Raw genomic sequence first — 22,270 nt, forward strand, 5'->3', positions numbered from 1 at the left:
GCGGACATGAACAGACACTTCATAAAAGAAGACCTTCATGCAGCCAACAAACATATCAAAAAATAGCTCAACATCATTGATTATTAGAGAAATGCAAATCAAAACCACAATGAGATACCATCTCACACCAGTCAGAATGGCAATTATTAAAAAGTCAGGAAACAACAGATACTTGCGAGGCTGCAGAGAAATAGGAACATTTTACACTGTTGGTGAGAATGTAAATTAGTCCAACCATTGTGGAAGATAGTATGGTGATTCCTTGAAGACCGTGAGGAACCAAAGTCCAGGAATACCAGAAATACCGTTTTACCCAGCAGTCCCATTACTGGGTATATACCCAAAGCAATATATATCATTCTGTTATAAAGATACATGCACGTGTATGTTCATTGCAGCACTATTCACAATAGCAAAGGCATGGAATCGACCCAGATGCCCATCAATGATAGACTGGGTAAAGAAAATGTGGTACATATACAGCATGGAATACTATGTAGCCATAAAAAGGAATGAGATCATGTCCTTTGCAGGGATATGGATGGAGCTGGAAGCCATTATCCCCAGCAAACTAATGCAGAAACAGAAAATCAAACATCTCATGTTCTCATAAGTGGGAGCTGAACAATGTGAACACATGGACACAGGGAGGGGAACAACATCCACTGGGGCCTGTTGGTGGAGGTGGGACAGAGCGGGATGGAGAGCATTAGGAAAAATAGCCAATGCATGCTGGGCTTAAAACCTAGGCAATGGGTTGATAGCTGGAGCAAATCACCTACGTAACAAACCTGCACATCCTGCACATGTACCCTGGAACTTAAAATGAAATTTTAAAAAACTCTGTCATAACTACTCAGCTCTGCTATTGTTGTGCAAATGCAGCCCTAAATAGTATGTAAATGAATGAGCATGACTGTCCAGTAAAACTTTATATATACTGAAATTTTAATTTCATAGAATTTTCCATGTCTTTAAATATTATTCTTCTTTTCAATGTTTAAAAATGTAAAAACTGTTCTTAGTTCATGAGATCTACAAAAACAGGTGATGGATTGAATTTAGTTTGCAAAGTATAGTTTGCCAACCTGATTTAGGATTTGGTTTTAAGGATATACTGTTTGCTTGCTTAACTTTATTTCCAGTTAAACTATTTTTAGCAAATTTTCTGGAATCATGTGTGGTTGAGGAATAGAATTTTCTTCTTAAGGAGACTTTCATCAGTTATTAGAGTTGTCATGTACACCACAGTATAATGCAAAGGTTAAAACACAACAAACATACTTCATACCTAAGCTATGTAAGTAAGAAGGTAGTGGTGAACTTTGTATTGCTTCAGTGTTTTCATTTTAAAAAACCAAGATCATTGCATGAATGATAGAAATTTCAAGTGAGTGGTGAGTGTTCCTAAAATAGTATTTAAACATTTCATCTTTTAGGAAAGAAGCCCAGGATAACTCCTGGGCAGTATGTTAACAGCAGCCTTTCAGGACACAACTCTTACTACATTTTATTGAGCCTCTAAACTGACTTTTTAGAAGCTTTCCCAGTTTTCATTTCTTATCTGTGTTATTTAGGGCATCAGAGGCAGCCCAGGAAGAACAGGACTTGCTGGGGCTCCAGGTCCTCCAGGAGTAAAGGGTTCATCAGGCTTGCCAGGAAGCCCAGGAATTCAAGGCCCAAAGGTACTTTAATATTTTGTTCCGATGGGTGAGCAGTATTGGCCATCCTTTCTGGCCCTGAGTTCATTGGCTAGATCATAGGATGGTAAGATTAATAGTTTTTAATAGAATTTGGCTAATAGTAAAAGCACATTAGGAAAAGAGAAAGTATGTGGCTTTGACATATCCATCTCCCGTGATAGCCACAGTACCTGTAATTTGGCATAACAACTCTTTGACCCGGGACTAGTGATGCTTTACAAAATGCTACATCTTTGACTCATTTTGGTTCTTTTTCCTTCTCTGTCATCTATCTTCTTCTCCAAAACAGAGAAATCTTATTTACTTCCAGATAAATACTTTCTCAGATACAATTCATATTCCTCTGACTCTGAACCTAACCAACCAATTAATTAATCTGATAACTGTACAGACTGTTTCTTAGAGTTAATGTGACAGTAACTAAGTCTTACATTGCATTTATTGTGTGGAGTTTGTCACATGTCAATAGACTTACCAGACAAAACCTCTTTTAGAAATATCTCATGCAGGATTGACCCAGACAACAGAAATTAGTCCAACATCTAAAGCTCTTTCATAAATGCCTAAGACTAAGACATTGGCACCTTTACCATTATTACCTCTTAATCTGATTTTCACAGTTCCACTTCTAAAGAATTTTCAGATTTCTGACCCATGTGGGTAAACTGAAAATCATGACCCACTTGCTTACTGTTTACAATATTAGTCTTCTGTTAATGTTTATACTATGAATATTCCTTTGTACTAAATCCAAAGCAGCTAAGCAAATGCTAAAGCCAGTAAAAGAAATAAAGATCCCTACCTTTTGGCTTGAATTTGCAATAAGAAGGATCCATATTTGTCAAGCCCCAAAGTTGTATAGCTTTGTTTCAAGACAGTGAGAGATAATTTGTTAATCTTAAAGAATCTTTGGCCAAAGTCTACCAAACATCATTTTTCATTAACCTGTCTCTAAAGTCCACCTGATTCCTAAATTTACTTTTAGAAATGGTGTGAAAGATATTTCAACTCTCATTTCAAAAATAAAAATCAGTGAAAAAGACTTGACTTTTAAAACTTCAATAATGTTGATTAAGTGTGTACTTAAAGTGACTTTTAGGGGATAAAGACAGTTCATATCAAAGGAACCTAGGGAGACAGATAATGGAAATTTTTTATTGATGGAATTAAAAAGATAATCATGGCTAAAACCAGAGTTTACACTTCAGGAGACTACTCTTTTTCTAGTATTAGATAGCTGAATCATCTTTGGATGGTAAGGAAAACACAGAAAAATGATATCAATTCAAAATACAAGTTCTGGCCAGGCACAGTGGCTCACACTTGTAATTCTACCACTTTGGAAGGCCAGTGCAGGAGGATCACTTAAGGCTAGTAGTTCAAGACCAGCCTGAGCTACACAGTGAGATCCTGTCTCTGCAAAAAATAAAAAATTAGCTAGGTGCAATGATGTGTGCCTGTAGTCCCAGTTACTCAGGAGACTGAGTTGGGAGGATCGCTTCAGCCCGGGGGTTTAAGGCTACACTAAGCCATGATCACACCACTGCACTACAGCCTGGGCAACAGAGCAAGACCCCATCTCTAATAAAAATAAAATAAATACATAAACAAAAATATAAGTTCCATCACATCTAAGCATACCCACACATACCACACCCTCACTATCCTCTCTCAAGTCTTACTATCCTCCTAGTTCTATAGGTTCCCCCTTCCCTCTTCTTTCCACACATCACCACAATCTCTGGAATTTCCGTTTCCCACTGCTGCACTTCTGGTTCATTATAATTAAATACTACTTGTGTGGAAAATATTGGTGAACAAGATGAACATGCAAAATTTGATTTCCCCAGTGCCTTGTATTATGCCTAAGGATGGGCCTGTATTTGGGCTTCATTCAAAAGCCAATATGTTTATATGTTCCAAAGTGAATATCACTTTTCTTTGTTCTACCCGTAGGGTGAACAAGGGCTACCTGGTCAACCTGGAATTCAAGGTACAAGAGGTCACCGAGGAGCACAAGGTGATCAAGGACCATGTGGAGAGCCTGGCCTGAAAGGGCAGCCTGTATGTACCACCTCAGAAATTCACCAAGCACTTATTCTACAGAACAGGCTACCATTGTACAATAATTATTATCATGTCAATTCACTTTGCAGGGAGAATATGGTGTTCAAGGTTTGACAGGTTTCCAAGGATTCCCAGGCCCTAAAGTATGTTTATATACTTTCTTCTAGTCTTCTTACTATCTAGAAATAAAAGAGCTGTTGAAATATCAATGCGGTCTCTAACTTGAGCTTTTTTAAATGTGTAAAATTTCAGTAGGTACATATTTATATATTCGAGTTTTGAATATGTCTGTTTTTAAAATTATGTAACTATACATTTTCCCAGAAATTTTAGTATATGATATGCTTTTGTTTTCTTTCATCCCTTTTCCCAAGCAGTTTATTATGAAAATTTTCAAACATACAGCAATGTTGAGAAATTTTTATAGTAAATGCCTATACCCATTACCTAAATTTTACCATTAACATTTTATCCTACTGGCATTATCGTGCTTTTCCATCTATGTATCCCTCTCTCCCATCGTTGGTGTATTTCTAAGTAAATTGTAGGCCTCAGCACACTTCTTTCTGAATACTTCAGCATGCGCAACAGTATTATATTCCATTTTTAAAAGAGCAATTCTTGATAGATTGATATAATTTTGTAAAATGTTCATATAGAGCTACGAATTTTATCTTTTTGTTTCTTATTGTATGTCTAGGGTCCTGAAGGGGATGCTGGCATTGTTGGGATATCAGGTCCTAAAGGTCCTATTGGACAGAGAGTAAGTGTCAAGTCATTCTGCCTACCCAGAAACTGTAGTTCTTTGCTCACTGTAGGGCTTAAGAGCTCTAAATGTAATGTGCTACAAGTAAATAACTTAATAAAATGACTTTTAAGATAGAAACTCATAAGGGCACATGCAGAATTCAGTCTTTTGCAGTTCATATATTAGTTTGAGCAAAATACCTCATAGACCACCCGTACTTCCCAGTATTACTTTAAAAAAAAAAAAAAAAAGAATCATCAGAATTACTGTGAAGACTGGATAATGTATTTATTAACTCACGCCAGGAACAAAAACATACAGCAATTTCATGTTATAAGCATTAATACAACCAGAGACCACCTCCATGCACCACCTGGAAGAAGCTTGTGTATGACCAGAGCTCTTCAGACCAGACTGAAAATATTTCCCAATAGCTGTGTTTTCCCAGCTCAGGGGCAGGTATCCCAAGAGAGTGATGAGGAACCGCTTAAATAGTTGCAAAAAACAGGGTCTGAGGAACTCCAATTAGCAGTGAGTGCTTGTAATTGCAAATTGTAGAGAATATAAATAGGACAAATAAGCCACCAGTGGTTACTGATTATTGTTTTTAGTTTTTTGTTTTGTTTTATTTTAGTTTTTATTAACCAAAACTTTCTAATTGATGAGATGTTCTATAAAACTGAAAGAAAAAGAAACTGAAGAGAAAAAAAATCAAAAACTTCAAGTAATGGTTTGGCTGTGGTAGTAGCATCCCTATGACTCATAGCAGCTGCAGGGGCAAGTGTAGAAAGAGCAGAGAAAGGAAGAAGGGAAGCAGTTCAGATGCAGGAGAAAGGTATCTTAAATGACTATTCAATGAAAGTCAAACTTTTAAAATCCTTCACTGCTTTCCTAACTCTTACAATAAGTTGTTTTCAATAATGCAAAAAAGGCCAGACGCGGTGGCTCACACCTGTAATCTCAGCACTTTGGGAGGCCGAGGCCGGTGGATTGCTTGAGGTCAGGAGTTCGAGACCAGCCTGATAAATATGGTGAAACCCCGTCTGTAATAAAAATACAAAAAATTTAGCTGGGCGTGGTGGCACATGCCTGTAATCCCAGCTGCTCAGAAGGCTGAGGCAGGAGAATCACTTGAACCCAGGAGGCGAAGGTTGCAGTGAGCTGACACCACTGCACTCCAGCCTGGGCAACAACAGACTCCGTCTCAATACAAACAATCAAAACATAATGCAAAGAGGAGTATTGTCATAGTAATTGTTTAAAGACCTTCCTGAATATTTCTTCAACTATAAATGTATTAGCTATTTTCATGATTTCTGAAGAACCAAGGAAGCTGAAGTTTGTAGGAAAAAACTAAAATGGGCATTTTGTATTCACTGAGAAATTATAGACTCTGTTCCTACTTTGGGAGGAATTGATCAGAAATTCACCTTATTCAAGGTTATCCTCATAATCAAATAACAGCTTAAAGTTTTAAAAGCACTTTTCATATTTAATTCTCACAATGTCCCTATGAAGTAGATGTTCTTATTCCTGTTTTACAAATGAAGAACTGAAGTTTAGTTGGTCACATACGCTTCCCTCTGGTTCCTTACTGTACTTTTTCTCTATTTCACGCTTCATGTTACCCAAACATCTGCTCTTTCAACATCTGCACAGAAATTTATTCAAAACCTTGTTCATCATTTTATTCTTTTTTATATAGTTTTATTTGTTATATAATGACATACGTGTAAAATGCATCATTGAAGTTATCACCACATAAAAATCATAATGCTAATTCATCAGTTTTTTAGAAATTATACAGATGTAACTCTCCTGATAGGAGACTTTAATAATATGCAAAATTGAGTCACATACTGTTAACCAAGATTATTATAATTTATGCTAATGCTATAAGATTTTATATTAAAAAGGATAATTATGTAGACATGACTCTTTTACCATTGTACAAAAGATTCTCTGGAGTTGTTGTTTTTTTTAATTATACTAACAGCGAGACTGTTTTTCTTTTACTTCAACAGGGAAACACTGGTCCCCTTGGCAGAGAAGGTATAATAGGCCCAACAGGTAGAACTGTAAGTTTATCATAATATAAGTCTTTTGTACTCTTTTTTTTTCTTTAATCCTGTTTCTAGAATAATCTACAAAGAATTAGGGTATTTGAGAAGCAATTGGAAAAAATAGACATACATTTTCTTCTGGAAGATGATTCCTGAGAAGTTAGGGACCATATGTGTAATGAAGACAGTGTAAGTAAGTAGGTAGGCATTTATAATTGGAGTTAAGAAAAGAAAATAGAACTGAGTCAGGAAGGGGAGAGCGTCATAAACACTTGAGCAATAAAAATAAATTATTCTTCTGAAGGAAAGAACATAGATAGCAAAAGGTGTGCAGACATCCAAGATTTGAGTTTTTGGAAGTACCTACTATAAAGGAAGGAAAGAATCGTTCGAGAGAATAGCTTTCAAGAAAGGAGTAGTCAACAGTAATCTTTGAGAGAATAAGTTGCAGTAGAAGATAGAGTACAGGTTACAATGATGAAGGAAGTAGAGGAAAATATTTAATAATAATGTTCCTTAAATTCTTACAACAAACTTTTGCAGTAGATATTATTTTCATTTAACAGATGAGGAAACAGATGAGGTTTATGGATTCGTCTAGTCATTCAAGGTGATAGACCTGGTGAATTACATAGCTAGTGTTTCTTACTTCAAGACCAGCGCTCTTTCCACTCCATTCAAGCTGTGTCTGGAGAGGAAATTGAGATATTACATGCCAGCGCCTTAAGAAATTTGGCTATGAAATAAAACAGAGAAATGAGACAATGATTGGGCAAGTGATGTTGGGAAAGTTTTCCAACACTGATAATAGTATTAACAAACAAGGAGGACAGTAGAAAGGGTCAAACTGAGACTTAGAGAGGAAAGATTCATTCTATCTAGGGAATTGATATTTTGAATTATTTGGAAGTTATTTATAGACACAGACAATTTAAAAATATAAAAATAGAATGCTTCAAATGTTTAATGCCACTATTCTCTTTGATAAATTTAGAGAAGAAACCACCAAAGTTACTGGATATGTAAACAAAAGAAGTAAAATGTATAACTCAGTATTTCTCTAGACTTTCAACATTTGCCACTCGGAGCTATATAAGATTGTAAGTGGGAGAATTCTTATATTTCAGTGAGTGGTTCTTCAGCAAGCTAAGGGACACATACTGTTCTGATTACAGAATGATTGTTCCCCTCTGTCAAAACTATGATGTATTAATTGGTTAAGGAAAATGTAATTTTAAAATTACTTAATTAAAATATCTTACTGTGTTTTGTTTATAGATAGTTCTTAAAGACCCTTATAGTATTCAGCATGTACACCAATTTTTCCATATTAAGTTTTTTCCATTCTGAGAAGAAAAGTTCATTATGAAAGAATAAACATTTGAGATTAGAGAAAACATTGTGAAAAAAAATACCGGTGAGGGGTGACGGGTTTGCTTTTCTGATAAGAAAACAATACTACAAAGTCATTGTAAATGAAACTATATAGTAGTACAAAGAAATAAACAGATGAGTGTAACAGACTGAAGCCCAGAATTTGATCTTAAGTATATATAAGAATTTACTTATAACAAAAATGGCATATAATTGAGGAAGAATTGGCTGCAAATAATAGGAACCCTGAACCAAACTACTTTTAGCAATAAGAAAATTTGTATCACGTTATAGGAAGGGCTTCAGAATTGGTTAATTTGGTGACTCAATTATCTTATCCAAGACCAGGTTCTTATGTCTTTCTTATATCTCTATGTCTCTACCCTGATATCCTGAATGTTGGCTTCATAATTAGGCATATAGCAAGATTACTACAATTTCTCAAGAACCACATCCAGATATAATTATCCAAAGGAAAAAAGTGGCATAAAGTACTATCATGGCAAAAATAAGAATTTTTTTAGAAGTCTCCGATTACATTTTTTTCATATCTTTAGCATTCAGCCAGATGCTTACTCCTACGTCAGTGACAGGGAAGAGAGATGGAATTACTTTGAGTATCTTCCTGCTGTAAGAAATTGGAACACAGCCTGGGCAAGACAGTGAGACCCCCATCATAGAAAAATAAATTAGCTGTGTGTGGTGGTACATGCCTATAGCCCTAGCTACTTAGGCTAAGACGGGAGGATTGCTTGAGCCCAGGAGTTCCAGGCTACAGTGAGCTGATTGCACCCACTGCACTCAAGCCTGGGCAAACAGAGTGAGACCCCATCTCTTTAAAAAAGAAAAAAAGAAGAAAGAAGAATTGGAATCCCATTTGCCAAAATTATTTTAATCCTAGATGAACTGTTAAAGACTTTAATGTAAAAACTAAAATAATAAAAAGCTTAGAAGAGGCCATGCGCAGTGTCTCACGCTTGTAATCCCAGCACTTTGGGAGGCCGAGGTGGGCAGATCGCCTGAGGTCAGGAGTTCAAGACCAGCCTGGCCAACATGGTGAAACTTCATCTCTACTAAAAATACAAAATTAGCTGGGTGTGGTGGTACATGCCTGTAATCCCAGCTACCTGGGAGGCTGAGGCAGGAGAATCTCTTGAAACTGGGAGACAGATGTTGCAGTGAGCCAAGATTATGCCATTGCACTCCAGCCTGGGCAATAAGCGTGAAACTCCATCTCAAAAAAAAAAAAAAAATTGAAGAATAATCAAGAAAACTAACATGTAGCTTAAGGATTGGGGAGACCTATAAAAGAACAGAAAGTATATTTGAATACTTGAAAATGTTTTAAATTTTATATGGAAAAAAGATTCCATGAATAAAGTTTAAAAGTAATATCGATTGGGAAAAATATTTACAAAGCATATAACATATAACAGGTTAATATACAAAGAGTTCAATTGGGCACAGTAGTTCATGGCTGTATTACCAGCACTTTGGGAGGCTGAGGCTGGAGGATTGCTTGAGCACAGGAGTTTAGACCAGCCTTGGCAATATAGCGAGATCCCATCTCTACAAAAAAACTAAAACTGAGCCTGGTGTAGTGGCAGATGCATATAGTCCCAGCTACTCGAGAGGCTGAGGTGGGAGGACCACTTGATCCCAGGAAGTTGAGGCTGCAGGGAGCCATGATCGTGCCACTGCACTCCAGCCTAGGCAAAAGAAAAAAAGAATATTTACCTATCTATTGATATGGATATGTGTGTGTATCTAGATAGAGATAGATGATAGATAGATAGATAGATAGATAGATAGATAGATAGATAGATAGATGTATATCTATCTTTCTAGATAGACATACACACACATATACCAAGAACTCTTATAGTTTGAAAAAGAAAGTTCAATAGAAAAATGAAAACTATTCCATCAAAAAAGTAGCCAGTGGAGAAAAAAAGAACAAATCCGGAAGTTCAACTATTGTTTTATAATAAAAAGACACTCACCTAACTTTAAATTAGAGATATGCAAATTAAAGTAAAATAAGATATTACACTTAACTTCTCAGAAGGGAATATAGGAGAAAACAGTACTATCATTGATCACTGGTAAAAATGTGAATTACACCCTTTATGGAAAGATTTGCTAAATATAGGGACATATTCTTTAACAAAACAGTTCTACTTTGAGGAATTTATCCCACAGGTATAAACACACCCAATACACTAATGAAATTTTGCAAAGACTTTTTTTTTTTTACAATACTGCTTTTATTGGGGAAAAAAATTGAAATTACATGAATACTCATTTCTAAAGGAATTATTGGATAAGTTATAGGTTAGCCATTTCATGGAATATTATGCAGTTATTTAAAAGAATTTATTATATCTAGTTTGACTGACTCAGTTATTTCATGATGTATTGTTAAGTGAGATGCATAGAAGAGTATATAATATGATCCCAATCTTATAAAACACAAGCAATAATTCCCATACATATATAAATGTATTTGTCAGTATTTGATTAGAAAAAGGTATGAAAAGATACATACCAGGTTTTTAATACTGAGTAGGGAGTGGAAAATGGTGTATATGTATTTTTTAAGTGCTGTGTAGATATCTTAAAAATCAGGGTCCGGGCGCAGTGGCTCACTCCTGTAATCTCAGTGCTTTGGGAGGCTGAGGTGGGTGGATCACAAGGTCAGGAGATTGAGATAATCCTGGCCAACATGGTGAAACCCCATCTTTACTGAAAATACAAAAATTATCTGGGTGTAGTGGCGTGCTCCTGTAGTCCCAGCTACTCAGGAGGCTGGGGCAGGAGAATCGCTTGAACTCAGGAGGTGGAGGTTGTAGTGAGCCGAGATCATGCCACTGCACTCCAGTCCGGTGACAGAGTGAGACTCCATCTCAAAAATAAATAAATTAATTAATTAAAAATAAGTAAGTTATTTTAAGTTAATACCTAGTTTAAAATGAATTGAGACAAGATGAGAAACACAGAAGTCATACAAATGGTGAATAAATGAGAAGATAGTATTCTTAGCTTGCAAATTAACAAAGAACATGACATAGATCAGAAGAAATATACACTTCCATTTTTCAGGTGTGTATGTAATTTCAAACTAACTTTCTGGAGGACAGTCTTTAACAAAAATTTTATACTATAAGGGTATCTCTCACAACACTGCTAACAATGACAAAAATTAGCAAAAAGTCTAATAATAGCAAATTTAAAATATTATCATAGTATGTTAAATACTAGACAAGTATTTTAATTATCTAAAAGAATGTAGATTGACATGGAAGAGCATTCATATTATATATATGAAGGTATAAATTCAGGTTACAAAAAAGATGAATAGTATTATCTCATTTTTTACATATATATAAAATTTTCAAAAGGATGAACAGGAAAATATTAACACGTTTTAAAAGCAGTAGGTCCACCCAACAACAGCAAACTACATTTGTTTCAAGTGTATATGGAACATTCACCAACATAGAAGATGTTATGGGGCATAAAACAAATTTTACTAAATGTAAAAGAACTGAGGTCATAGAAGGTATATTCTCTTGCCAATGGAATTAAACTAGAAATCAATAACAGAAAGATAATAGGAAAATCTCCAAACACTTGAAAATTAAATCACACACTTCTAAATAATTCATGGATCAAAGAGGAAGTCTCCAAGAAAATTAGAAATTATTTTGAACTGCATGGAAACGTATACAACATATCAAAATTTACAAGAAAGAGAAGGGAAACCATCCCAGAAACAGGGTTTTCAAAAGTTAAGAAAAACAAATATTAGAAGAATTTAACCTGAATTTAGAATGTCCTTTTTAAATTGTTTTGTATATGATTGTCAGATAAGCTGTTTTGACTTAATTGAATGAATAAGTAGTTATCTCAGTCTCACCTTAAGGTTAGAACTAGGAACAGCAAAGCAGACAACTTGATAAATCACTAGGGGTTTTTTGTTTGCTTTGCTTTATTTAGGAAAATAAAACTAGAACTTATACAATTTAACAAAACAGGTCTCACTACATAGAAAAAGCAAAAATATAAATTGTCGTGTTTCTACATATAATGACCTCAGCTACATTTAATACATAACTATCAATAACACTGAACTAACATCTTTTATTTTTTTCTTTTAGGGACCCAGAGGTGAAAAGGGCTTTAGAGGTGAAACTGTAAGTTTAACTAAATTTGTGATTTTAGTAACCCTGACATTAGACTTTAAGCTCCATGAAAGCAAGGACTATTTTACAGTTATTCATTATTATATCTCTGATACTTGTAGAATAAAAATAAAATTGCAGTTGTTAGGAAGGAGATTTAAATTATGTGGTAAAAGAGACTTAGACTCACACAAAAATAATGGGAGACTTTAACACCCCGCTGTCAATATTAGACAGATCAATGAGACAGAAAATTAACCAGGATATCCAGGACTTAAACTCAGCTCTGGACCAAGAGGACCTAATAGACATCTGCAGAACTCTCCACCCCAAATCAACAGAATATGTATTCTTCTTAGCACCACATCACACTTACTCTAAAATTGACCACATAATTGGAAGTAAAGCACTCCTCATCAAATGTAAAAGAACAGAAATCACACCCAACAAACTGTCTCTCAGACCACACTGCAATCAAATTAGAACTCAGACTTAAGAATCTCACTCAAAACTGCACAACTACATGGAAACTGAACAACCTGCTCCTGACTGACTACTGGGTAAATAACAGAATGAAGGCAGAAATAAAGATCTTTGAAACCAATGAGAACAAAGACATAATGTACCAGAATCTCTGGGACACATATAAAGCAGTGTGTAGAGGGAAATATAGCACTAAATGCCCACAAGAGAAAGCAGGAAAGATCTAAAATCGACACCCTAACATCACAATTAAAACAATTAGAGAAGCAAGAGCAAACAAATTCAAAAACTAACAGAAGGCAAGAAATAACTAAGATCAGAGCAGAACTGAAGGAAATAGAGACACAAAAAAACCTTTCAAGAAATCAATGAATCCAGGAGCTGGTATTTTGAAAAGATCAACAAAATTGATAGACCACTAGCAAGACTAATAAAGAAGAAAAGAGTGAAGAATCAAATAGATGCAATAAAAAAATGATAAACGGGATATCATCACTGATCCCACAGAAATATAAACTACTATCAGAGAATACTATAAACACCTCTATACAGATAAACTAGAAAATCTAAAAGAAATGGATAAATTCCTGGACACACATACACCTCCCAAGACTAAACCAGGAAGAAGTTGAATCTCTGAATAGACCAATAACAAGCTCTGAAATTGAGGCAATAATTAATAGCCTACCAACCCAAAAAAGTCCAGGACCAGACAGATTCACAGACAAATTTTACCAGAGGTACAAAGAGGAGCTGGTACCATTTCTTCTGAAACTATTCTGAGCAAGAGAAAATGAAGGAATCCTCCCTAAGTCATTTTATGAGGACAGCATCATCCTGATACCAAAGCCTAGTAGAGACACACCAAAGAAAGAGAATTTTAGGCCAATATCCCTGATGAACATCGATGTGCAAATCCTCAATAAAATACTGGCAAACCAAATCCAGCAGCACATCCAAAAGCTTATCCACCATGATCAAGTCGGCTTCATCCCTGGGATGAAAGGCTCATTCAACATATGCAAATCAATAAACATAATCCGTCACATAAACAGAAACAATGACAAAAACCACATGATTATCTCAATAGATGCAGAAAATGCCTTTAACAAAATTCAACAGTCTTTCACACCAAAAACTCAATAAACTAGGTATCAATGGAATGTATCTCAACATAATAAGAACTATTTATGACAAACCCACAGCCAATATCATACTGAATGGGCAAAAACTGGAAGCATTCCCTGTGAAAACCGGCACAAGACAAGGACCACTCCTAGTCAACATGGTATTGGAAGTTCTGGCCAGGGAAATCAGGCAAGACAAAGAAATAAAGGGTATTCACATAGGAAGAGAGGAAGTCAAATTGTCTCTGTTAGCAGATGACAAGATTATATATTTAGAACACCCCATCGTCTCAGCCCAAAATCTCCTTAAACTGATAAGCAACTTCAGCAAAATCTCAGTATACAAAATCAACGTGCAAAAATCACAAGCATTCCTATACACCAATAACAGACAAACACAGAACCAAATCATGAGTGAACTCCCATTCACAATTGCTACTAAGAGAATAAAATACCTAGGAATCCAACTTACAAGGGATGTGAAGGACCTCTTCAAGGAGAACTACAAACCACTACTCAAGGAAATAAGAGAGGACACAAACAAATGGAAAAACATTCCATGTTCATGAATAGGAAGAATCAATTTCGTCAAAATGGCCGTACTGCCCAAAGTAATTTATAGATTCATTGCTATCCCCATCAAGGTACCACTGACTTTCTTCACAGAATTGGAAAAAACTACTTTAAACTTCATATGAAACCAAAAAAAGAGCCCACATAGCCAAGACAATCCTGGGCAAGAAGAATAAAGCTGGAGGCATCATGCTACCTGACTTCAAACTTTACTACAAGGGTATAGTAACCAAAACAGCATGGTACTAGTACCAAAACACATATATAGACCAATGGAACAGAACAGAGACCTCAGAAATAACACCACACATCTACAACCATCTGATCTCTGACAAACCTGACACACACAAGCAATGGGGAAAAGATTCCCTATTTAATAAATGGTGTTGGGAAAACTGGCTTGCCATTTGCAGAAAACTGAAACTGGACCCCTTCCTTACACCTTATACAAAAATCCACTCAAGATGGATCAAAGACTTAAATGTAAGACCTAGGACCATAAAAATCCTAGAAGAAAACCTGGGCAATACCATTCAGGACATAGGCATGGTCAGAGACTTCATGTCTAAAACACCAAAAGCAATGACAACAAAAGACAAAATTGACAAATGGGATCTAATTAAACTAAAGAGCTTCTGCACAGCAAAAGAAACTATCATCAGAGTCAACAGGCAACCTACAGAATGGGAGAAAATTTTTGCAATCTATCCATCTGACAAAGGGCTAATATCCAGAATCTACAAAGAACTTAAACAAATTTATAAGAAAAAAGCAAACAACGCCATCAAAAAATGGGCAAAGGATATGAACAGACACTTCTCAAAAGAAGACATTTATGCAGCCAACAGACGTATGAAAAAATGCTCATCATCACTGGTCATCAGAGAAATGCAAATCAAAACCACAGTGCGATACCGTCTCACGCCAGTTAGAATGGCGATCATTAAAAAGTCAGGAAACAACAGATGCTGGAGATGTTGTGGAAAAATAAGAACGCTTTTACACTGTTGGTGAGAGTGTAAATTAGTTCAACCATTGTGGAAGACAGTGTGGCAATTCCTCAAGAATCTAGAACTAGAAATACCATTTGACCCAGCAATCCCATTACTGGGCATATACCCAAAGAATTATAAATAATTCTATGATAAAGACACATGCACACATATGTTTATTGCAGCACTATTCACAATAGCAAAGACTTGGAACCAACCCAAATGTCCATCAGTGATAGACTGGATTAAGAAAACATGGCTCATATACACCATGGAATACTATGCAGCCATAAGAAAGGATGAGTTCATGTCCTTTGCAGGGACATGGATGAAGCTAGAAACCATCATTCTCAGCTGACTATCACAAGATCAGAAAACCGAACACCACATGTTCTCACTCATAAGTGGGAGTTGAACAATGAGAACACATGGACACAGGGAGGGGAACATCACACACCGGGGCCTGTGGGGGGTCGGGGGCTAGGGGAGGGATAACATTAGGAGAAATACCTAATGTAGGTGATGGGTTGATGGGTGCAGCAAACCACCATGGCACGTATATACCTGTGTAACAAAACGGCAAGTTCTGCACATGTAACCCAGAACTTAAAGTATAATAAATAAAAATAAAAATAAACCTATGTGGTAGATTGCAGTGAAATCTGATAAACTCTAAACGTGTTTAAGAACCCGCCAATCACTTCTTCCCCGATCACTGTGTGAAATGGATTATTTGCCTTGCCAGGCGTCAGGAGATAGGGTATGAGTTTTCTTCACTAGTGAGAGAACAAAGGGACTGCCAAGTCGCTTTAGGTATATACCCGCTATGTCCACAGCACCAAAGAGGTCTGCAATGCAGAGGCAAATCATTAGTTGCATATCAGCCAGTTAGAGACAATGATGAGAGGATGGGCAAAAGGTACACAGCACTTTTGTGACCAAAGTAGCTTATACTGACACTACTTCCCTCATTTCTAGGATGCCAATTCTTCCAAACTAAGGAAGATGTGTTGTAAAGGGGCCACTTCTCCAGCAGAGATCATGCTGAGCTTATTTTTTAATAAGTTTTTTATTGTATAGATTTAACACGATGTTATAGGATACATATAGATAGTAAAAAGGTTATTTATAAGCAAGTAATTTGACTATAAGTAATTTTTTGAAGCAAATTAACATATTCATCTCACATGATTACCCATTTTTTTGTTTTTGTTGTTGCAAGAGAAGCTAAAATCTACTCATTGAGTATGTGATCCATGCCGAACTTATTAAAGCAGCAACCATAAACAGAGGACAGACATGAAATAAAATGAGGGAGATTGAAACTAAGTACGTAAGGCCCATAAGAATAAATTTAAATATAGCAGTAAAGTCTTGATTACAAGGTAATGAGATTACATAGTGACAGCTGAGATTTTTTCTTCTCATCGTAGGGTACACTTGAGACTCAGAATAATTAAGTTGCAGTTATATTAATTAGCTAAAAAAGAGAAATTATGTAATCTCAGATAGCCTAAGAATCACAAAAGGATATTTAAATCGATGTGTTCAATTTGTGGAAATGTGATCCTCACCTTTTCTCAGCAGATTTATTGTAACAGGAAGCAAAAGCATATGCACACAGTGAAGCTATATTTCCAAGGAAGAGTGAAGGAGGGAAAGGAAAACAGAGAGACTTGGAATTAGCCCATGTTCCATATCAGTGTGGCTCTGCATGCCTCCCCAGTATCCTCTCCGAGTACTGTGGTTGGGACATAGTCTCCATCAGGATTAGGAAGCCTGAAGTACCTATGGCAATGTCACAAGCATTTCACATGAAAAAAAAAATTGAGTGGCTCTGATGGATTACAAATGCAATAGATTAGGACTGCCATCTTAGGTTGTAATGGTGGAAATACGGCATGCAGAATAAAGCAGGTAGTGGTACCAGTCATGCTATCCCCAAAGAAAACATGGACAACATTAAAGCACATTCAGAGAAGGGGAAGGATCTGGGGGAACCCATATCCTGGTAGGACCCATTGAAATATCTGGGATGGTTAACCTCTACCAGATTCTGCAGCCTGATTACATCCCTCTCCTTGTTCTTTCGTCTCTTGTCTCACTTTCTGGCTTTTGTACCTCTTATTTCTCTACCATACCCTTTATGTATGGTAGAGAGTTCCTGCTGATCTTGACATTTTGATTTAATGAACATTTCTTGGAGCAGGCACGCTAATGCTTTAACCCCACGCTACTCCCACCTCTGGACATGATATCTAGCACTCAGGACCTAGTACAATGCCTGGCATGTGTTCTTCAGTTTTGTACTTAAATGTCCTCTTACCAGAGAGGTTCCTGACTAGCCTGTGTGAATAGCAGTGCCCCCACCTTCCTGAGTGCCTTATATTCCTTCTACCCGTGTCTCTACCACCTGACATCTTACATATTTATTTGGTTTTGTTTGTTTGTTTGTTTATTGTATTTTTCCTCGCTAGAATGTAGCCTTAAAGGCACAGACATTTTATCTGTTGATTTTTGTTTGTTTTAATGCTGTGTCCCTCACATCTAGCAGTGCCTCTCTTATAGTTGGCATTCAGTAAATATTTAATGAATTATTGGTAAATGAATTAGATAAAATTGAGGTGTTGGCACATGATAGTTGTCTTCAAATATTTGAAAGGTTATCTTATAAAAGAGAGGATAGATACAATATGAGTAACTCTAGAGGATACAATTTAAATGACTTATTTATTGAATTGTACTTATAGTTTCTGTGCTCAGCTCCCTGAGAGAAAGTGAGCTCCAAGAAGGCATGAGATATATTAGATACCACCTAGTACCTACCTACCATCGTTGTTACCACCTAGTCCCCAGTCTGTTATAGCACCGGACACATAATTAACACAATAAATACTTAGTGACAAAGTTAATAGAATACTGAGGCTAATTTCAGCTCAATGTAATAATGAGCTATCTAATATAATAATGAAATAGTACACAAAAAGATCATTTTGCAAGGTAGAGGTAGTAACTACCTTTCACCAAAGCCTACTGACCATCTCCCCGAGTTATTGGACTGGTATTCCTGTGCTGAGTAGGGAATTAGAAGAGATATCTATAAAGTTCTTTCCAGATCTGAATATGTGTGATTCTACATAAAAGAAAAATAAATAAGCCCCCCCACAAAAGAACTAACAAAGCTATAGAACATAAAGAGTTCTTTAGAGATTAATTCCCATCATCTGTAAATCCTACTCAGAATCCATCTCTCATTCTTCACTGGCACCCTTGTCCAAGTGATCATGATATCCCACCTGGACTCCTGGTTTCTTATTTCTTCCACTTTCCCCCCACTACAATCTATTCTCTACATAGCAAACAGAGTGATATTATTACAGAATAAATCAAATTATATCATTCTCCTCTTTAAAAACCTCCCTATGACTTTTTCTTGCACTTAGAATAAAATCTAAGCTTCCTTGCCTTGATTTACAAGGCCCTACATGAACTGGCCCCTGTTTGCCTCTCCAGTGTCCTGATGTACCGTTTTCCACCTGCCACCTACACTGACCTCCTTTCTATTCTTAGGAATATGCCTTTCTTTTACCTAGGAAATTATTTCATATACTCTTCAAATGACTAATTTTATCTCAATATTCAGGTCTTTGCTCGAATGCCATTTTAAAGAAGTCTTCTCAGATCATTCTGTCTCATCATTTCTGGTCATTCTCTTTCACAGCATCTTGTTTTCTTCATAATAGCACTCATTGCAATTGTTTCCTGTCCCCTCCACTAGAATGTAAACTTCATGAGAGCAGGGAACTTTGTGTAGTACACAGGTTATCAGTGTCTAGCACAGAACTTGCCATGTAATAGGTAATAGTTGATAAATGAATAATATGCCCTAAAATTAAAAAGGGAAACGCTATTTCCAATTCTAGCCTGGTAAAGTAGAATTTCCTGAATTAATATGCTTTATAGGGTTTTTAGTCTGTGGGTTATCATGGTTCTCTTCACAAATAATATGCAAACTTCCAGTACCCGAGGGAGATGGGAAATAGGCACAGTGGCATTTAGAGTAGCCAACTAAATTTGCTGCAAAAAATAATAATAATAATAATTTTTTTAAAAAAAAGATTCACTGGCACATTAGAATTATGAGTTTTTTCTGTTTTATTGTTGAGTAACTGATACTAAATACCTTTTTAATCACCTCTTTTCCTTTGATTCCATTATAATTTAAGGAGCTTTATAAAGGTAATCTTTCAATTCCTGGAGATCATTCTGCAATTATCATAATACATAAGATGTGCTGTTAAACTTTTCTCCTTTGTTTTATGGAAAAGCTTGGTAACATTTCTTACACTTTCACTGGGAATTTTTCAGTGCATTCTACCAGTTTGTTTTCTTTAAGGAGACAGTTTAAATAATTGACTGGCTAAAGACACCTAATTGGTTACTGTCTTTCAGAAAGTAATACACTCACAGAGGTCATTCTCAGATAGTACTAGTAAATGGTGCATTTTTGGAATGGATTTTATTAGCTAAGACCTATTGTATTGAGACAAATAAGAGACTTAAGTCTTTGCACAAATATCAGAATCACAACAGTCTATCAAATTGGTTTATCAATCTTATTATTATTATTATTATTATTATTATTATTATTATTGAGACTGAGTCTCACTCTGTCACCCAGGCTGGAGTGCAGTGGCACAATCTTGGCTCACTGCAAGCTCCACCTCCCAGGTTCAAGCGATTCTCTTGCCTCAGCCTCCCAAGTAGCTGGGACTACAGGTGCCTGCCACCACACCCAGTTAATTTTTTGTATTTTTAGTAGAGACGGGGTTTCACTGTGTTAGCTAGGATGGTCTTGATCTCCTGACCTCGTGATCTACCCCAGTCAGCCTCCCAAAGTGCTGGGATTACAGGCATGAGCCACCACGCCTGGCCTCAATCTCATTTTAAAATTTTCCATGCAGAAAAATTTATTAAACTATGAATTTATTAAACTGTGCTCTCCTTACCAAGTTTTTGTTTGTTTGTTTGTTTGTTTGTTTGTTTTTTGAGACGGAGTCTCACTCTGTCGCCCAGGCTGGAGTGCAGTGGCCGGATCTCAGCTCACTGCAAGCTCCGCCTCCCGGGTTCACGCCATTCTCCTGCCTCAGCCTCCCGAGTAGCTGGGACTACAGGCGCCCGCCGCCTCGCCCGGCTAATTTTTTGTATTTTTTAGTAGAGACGGGGTTTCACCATGTTAGCCAGGATGGTCTCGATCTCCTGACCTCGTGATCCGCCCGTCTCGGCCTCCCAAAGTGCTGGGATTACAGGCTTGAGCCACCGCGCCCGGCCCTTACCAAGTTTTATACCTAAAAATAACCAAAAAATGACCAAAGCATGATTCAGTGACTTTAAAAAAATACAAAGATGTTTATAGCTCATTATACAACACATGAAAAGTAACCCCTTTATTATAGTTTGGGTTTCTTGATTAGGAAGCTTCACATCTTCTGTAATTTAACATTGTAAACTCTAGTATTGATCCCAAGTAGGTCCTTTCCACCATTGAGAGAGCTGATTCTGTATGGCCATTTATGAAAGAGTTATTTTTCTTTCTGTTCTATACTTGCTGCCTGTCTGCCTGCCTATGGACTGTTTTTAAAATGAGTCCCTAGATTCGTATATATTTTCTTTTTTTCTTCTTTTTTTTTTTTGAGACAGAGTCTTGTTCTGTTGCCCAGGCTGGAGTGCAGTGGCATGATCTCAGCTCACTGCAACCTCCACCTTCTGGTTCAAGTGATTCCCGTGTCTCAGCCTCCTGAGTAGCTGGGATTACAGGCATTCAGCACCACACTCGGCTAATTTTTTTTCTATTTTTTGTAGAAACGGGATTTCACCGTGTTGCCCAGGCCAGTCTTGAACTCCTGGCCTCAGATGATCTGCCCACCTCAGCCTCCCAAAGTGCTGGGATTACAGGCATGAACCACCGCACCCAGCCCTGTTCATATATATATACTAAACAGAGCCAGAGTTTTATGGCATCCTAAGGAAGCCTAGCAGATAACATGTAGAATTATCTACTCTTTCTCTACTTCAAAACTGTTGTGTTACTGGCAAATTAATCCTGAAAGTTTACAAAATTTCCTACTTTCTATGAGACCTCAAACACTTAAAACACAATTGAGTAAATTTTAGAGTAAGTAATGCAAAGAGGACAGCTGGAAATAATGAGATACAGTTAGTAAAAATTTAACGTAAGTAAAATTCTAAGTAAAATTTTAACTTATAGCAGAAATGGTATCCTAGTGTCAGATATCGGCAAATGATTTTTTTTTCTTTCTTGACAGACTTGCTCTGTCACCTAGGCTGACATGCAGTGGTGCAGCCATAGCTCACTGGAGCCTCGAACTCCTGGGCTCAAGCAGTCCTCCCACCTCAGCCTCTCAAATAGCTGATAGGACTACAGGTGCATGTCATTGCACTTGGCTAATTTATTTATTTAATGATTATTACTATTATTATTTTTGTAGATACAGTGTCTCCCAGTGTTGCCCAAGCTGACCTCGAACCCTGGCCTCAAGTGATCCTTCAGGTCTTTGCCTCCCAAAGCCCTGGAATTACAGGCATGAGTCACTATACCTGGCCTGAAAATAATTTTGACAGAATGTCACAACTTGAATCACATAACTTAGAGCTATAGAAATAAAAAAAAAAACCGAGAACAATCTCAGCATGAATTTTTAGATTAGCTGCTTCATATTTATAGCATACTATTTAATGAAATCATAAAATATTGAAACATCCCATTGACATTTTCTCTAATATTATCTCTAAGTTAATGTGTCTTCACAGTTCTTGATTAGCATTGTCTTATTTGCCTCCAATTTGAAAGTGAGGAGGATGGTTTCTGCATTAGAAGGAAAAACTAGGATATGGGAAATAGGTCCTAAATATTAACACCGTAAGCTTTTAAAGCA

General features: G+C 36.6%; 1 protein-coding gene across 21 annotated transcripts in view; it reads left to right on the forward strand.

Moving 5' to 3' along the window:
• The window catches only part of LOC105482774 (collagen type XXIV alpha 1 chain), a 421,145-nt gene that overhangs the window by 352,978 nt on the left and 45,897 nt on the right, over positions 1 to 22,270 (forward strand). For 19 of the 21 annotated variants that reach the window (XR_011617622.1, XR_011617589.1, XM_011743097.3 and 16 more), the window contains 6 exons: positions 1,578 to 1,685; positions 3,660 to 3,767; positions 3,860 to 3,913; positions 4,471 to 4,533; positions 6,543 to 6,596; positions 12,116 to 12,151. Coding sequence is in view for 19 of the 21 variants with exons in the window: in XM_011743097.3 (XP_011741399.1) it covers positions 1,578 to 1,685; positions 3,660 to 3,767; positions 3,860 to 3,913; positions 4,471 to 4,533; positions 6,543 to 6,596; positions 12,116 to 12,151 (423 nt within the window). In the remaining 2 variants the exon portion in view is untranslated. The remainder of the gene's footprint in view (positions 1 to 1,577; positions 1,686 to 3,659; positions 3,768 to 3,859; positions 3,914 to 4,470; positions 4,534 to 6,542; positions 6,597 to 12,115; positions 12,152 to 22,270) is intronic. The other 2 variants (XM_071087115.1, XM_071086830.1) reach the window with 1 other exon arrangement.

This window comes from Macaca nemestrina, chromosome 1 (genome assembly GCF_043159975.1).
Source record: "Macaca nemestrina isolate mMacNem1 chromosome 1, mMacNem.hap1, whole genome shotgun sequence".
Lineage (NCBI taxonomy): Eukaryota > Metazoa > Chordata > Mammalia > Primates > Cercopithecidae > Macaca > Macaca nemestrina.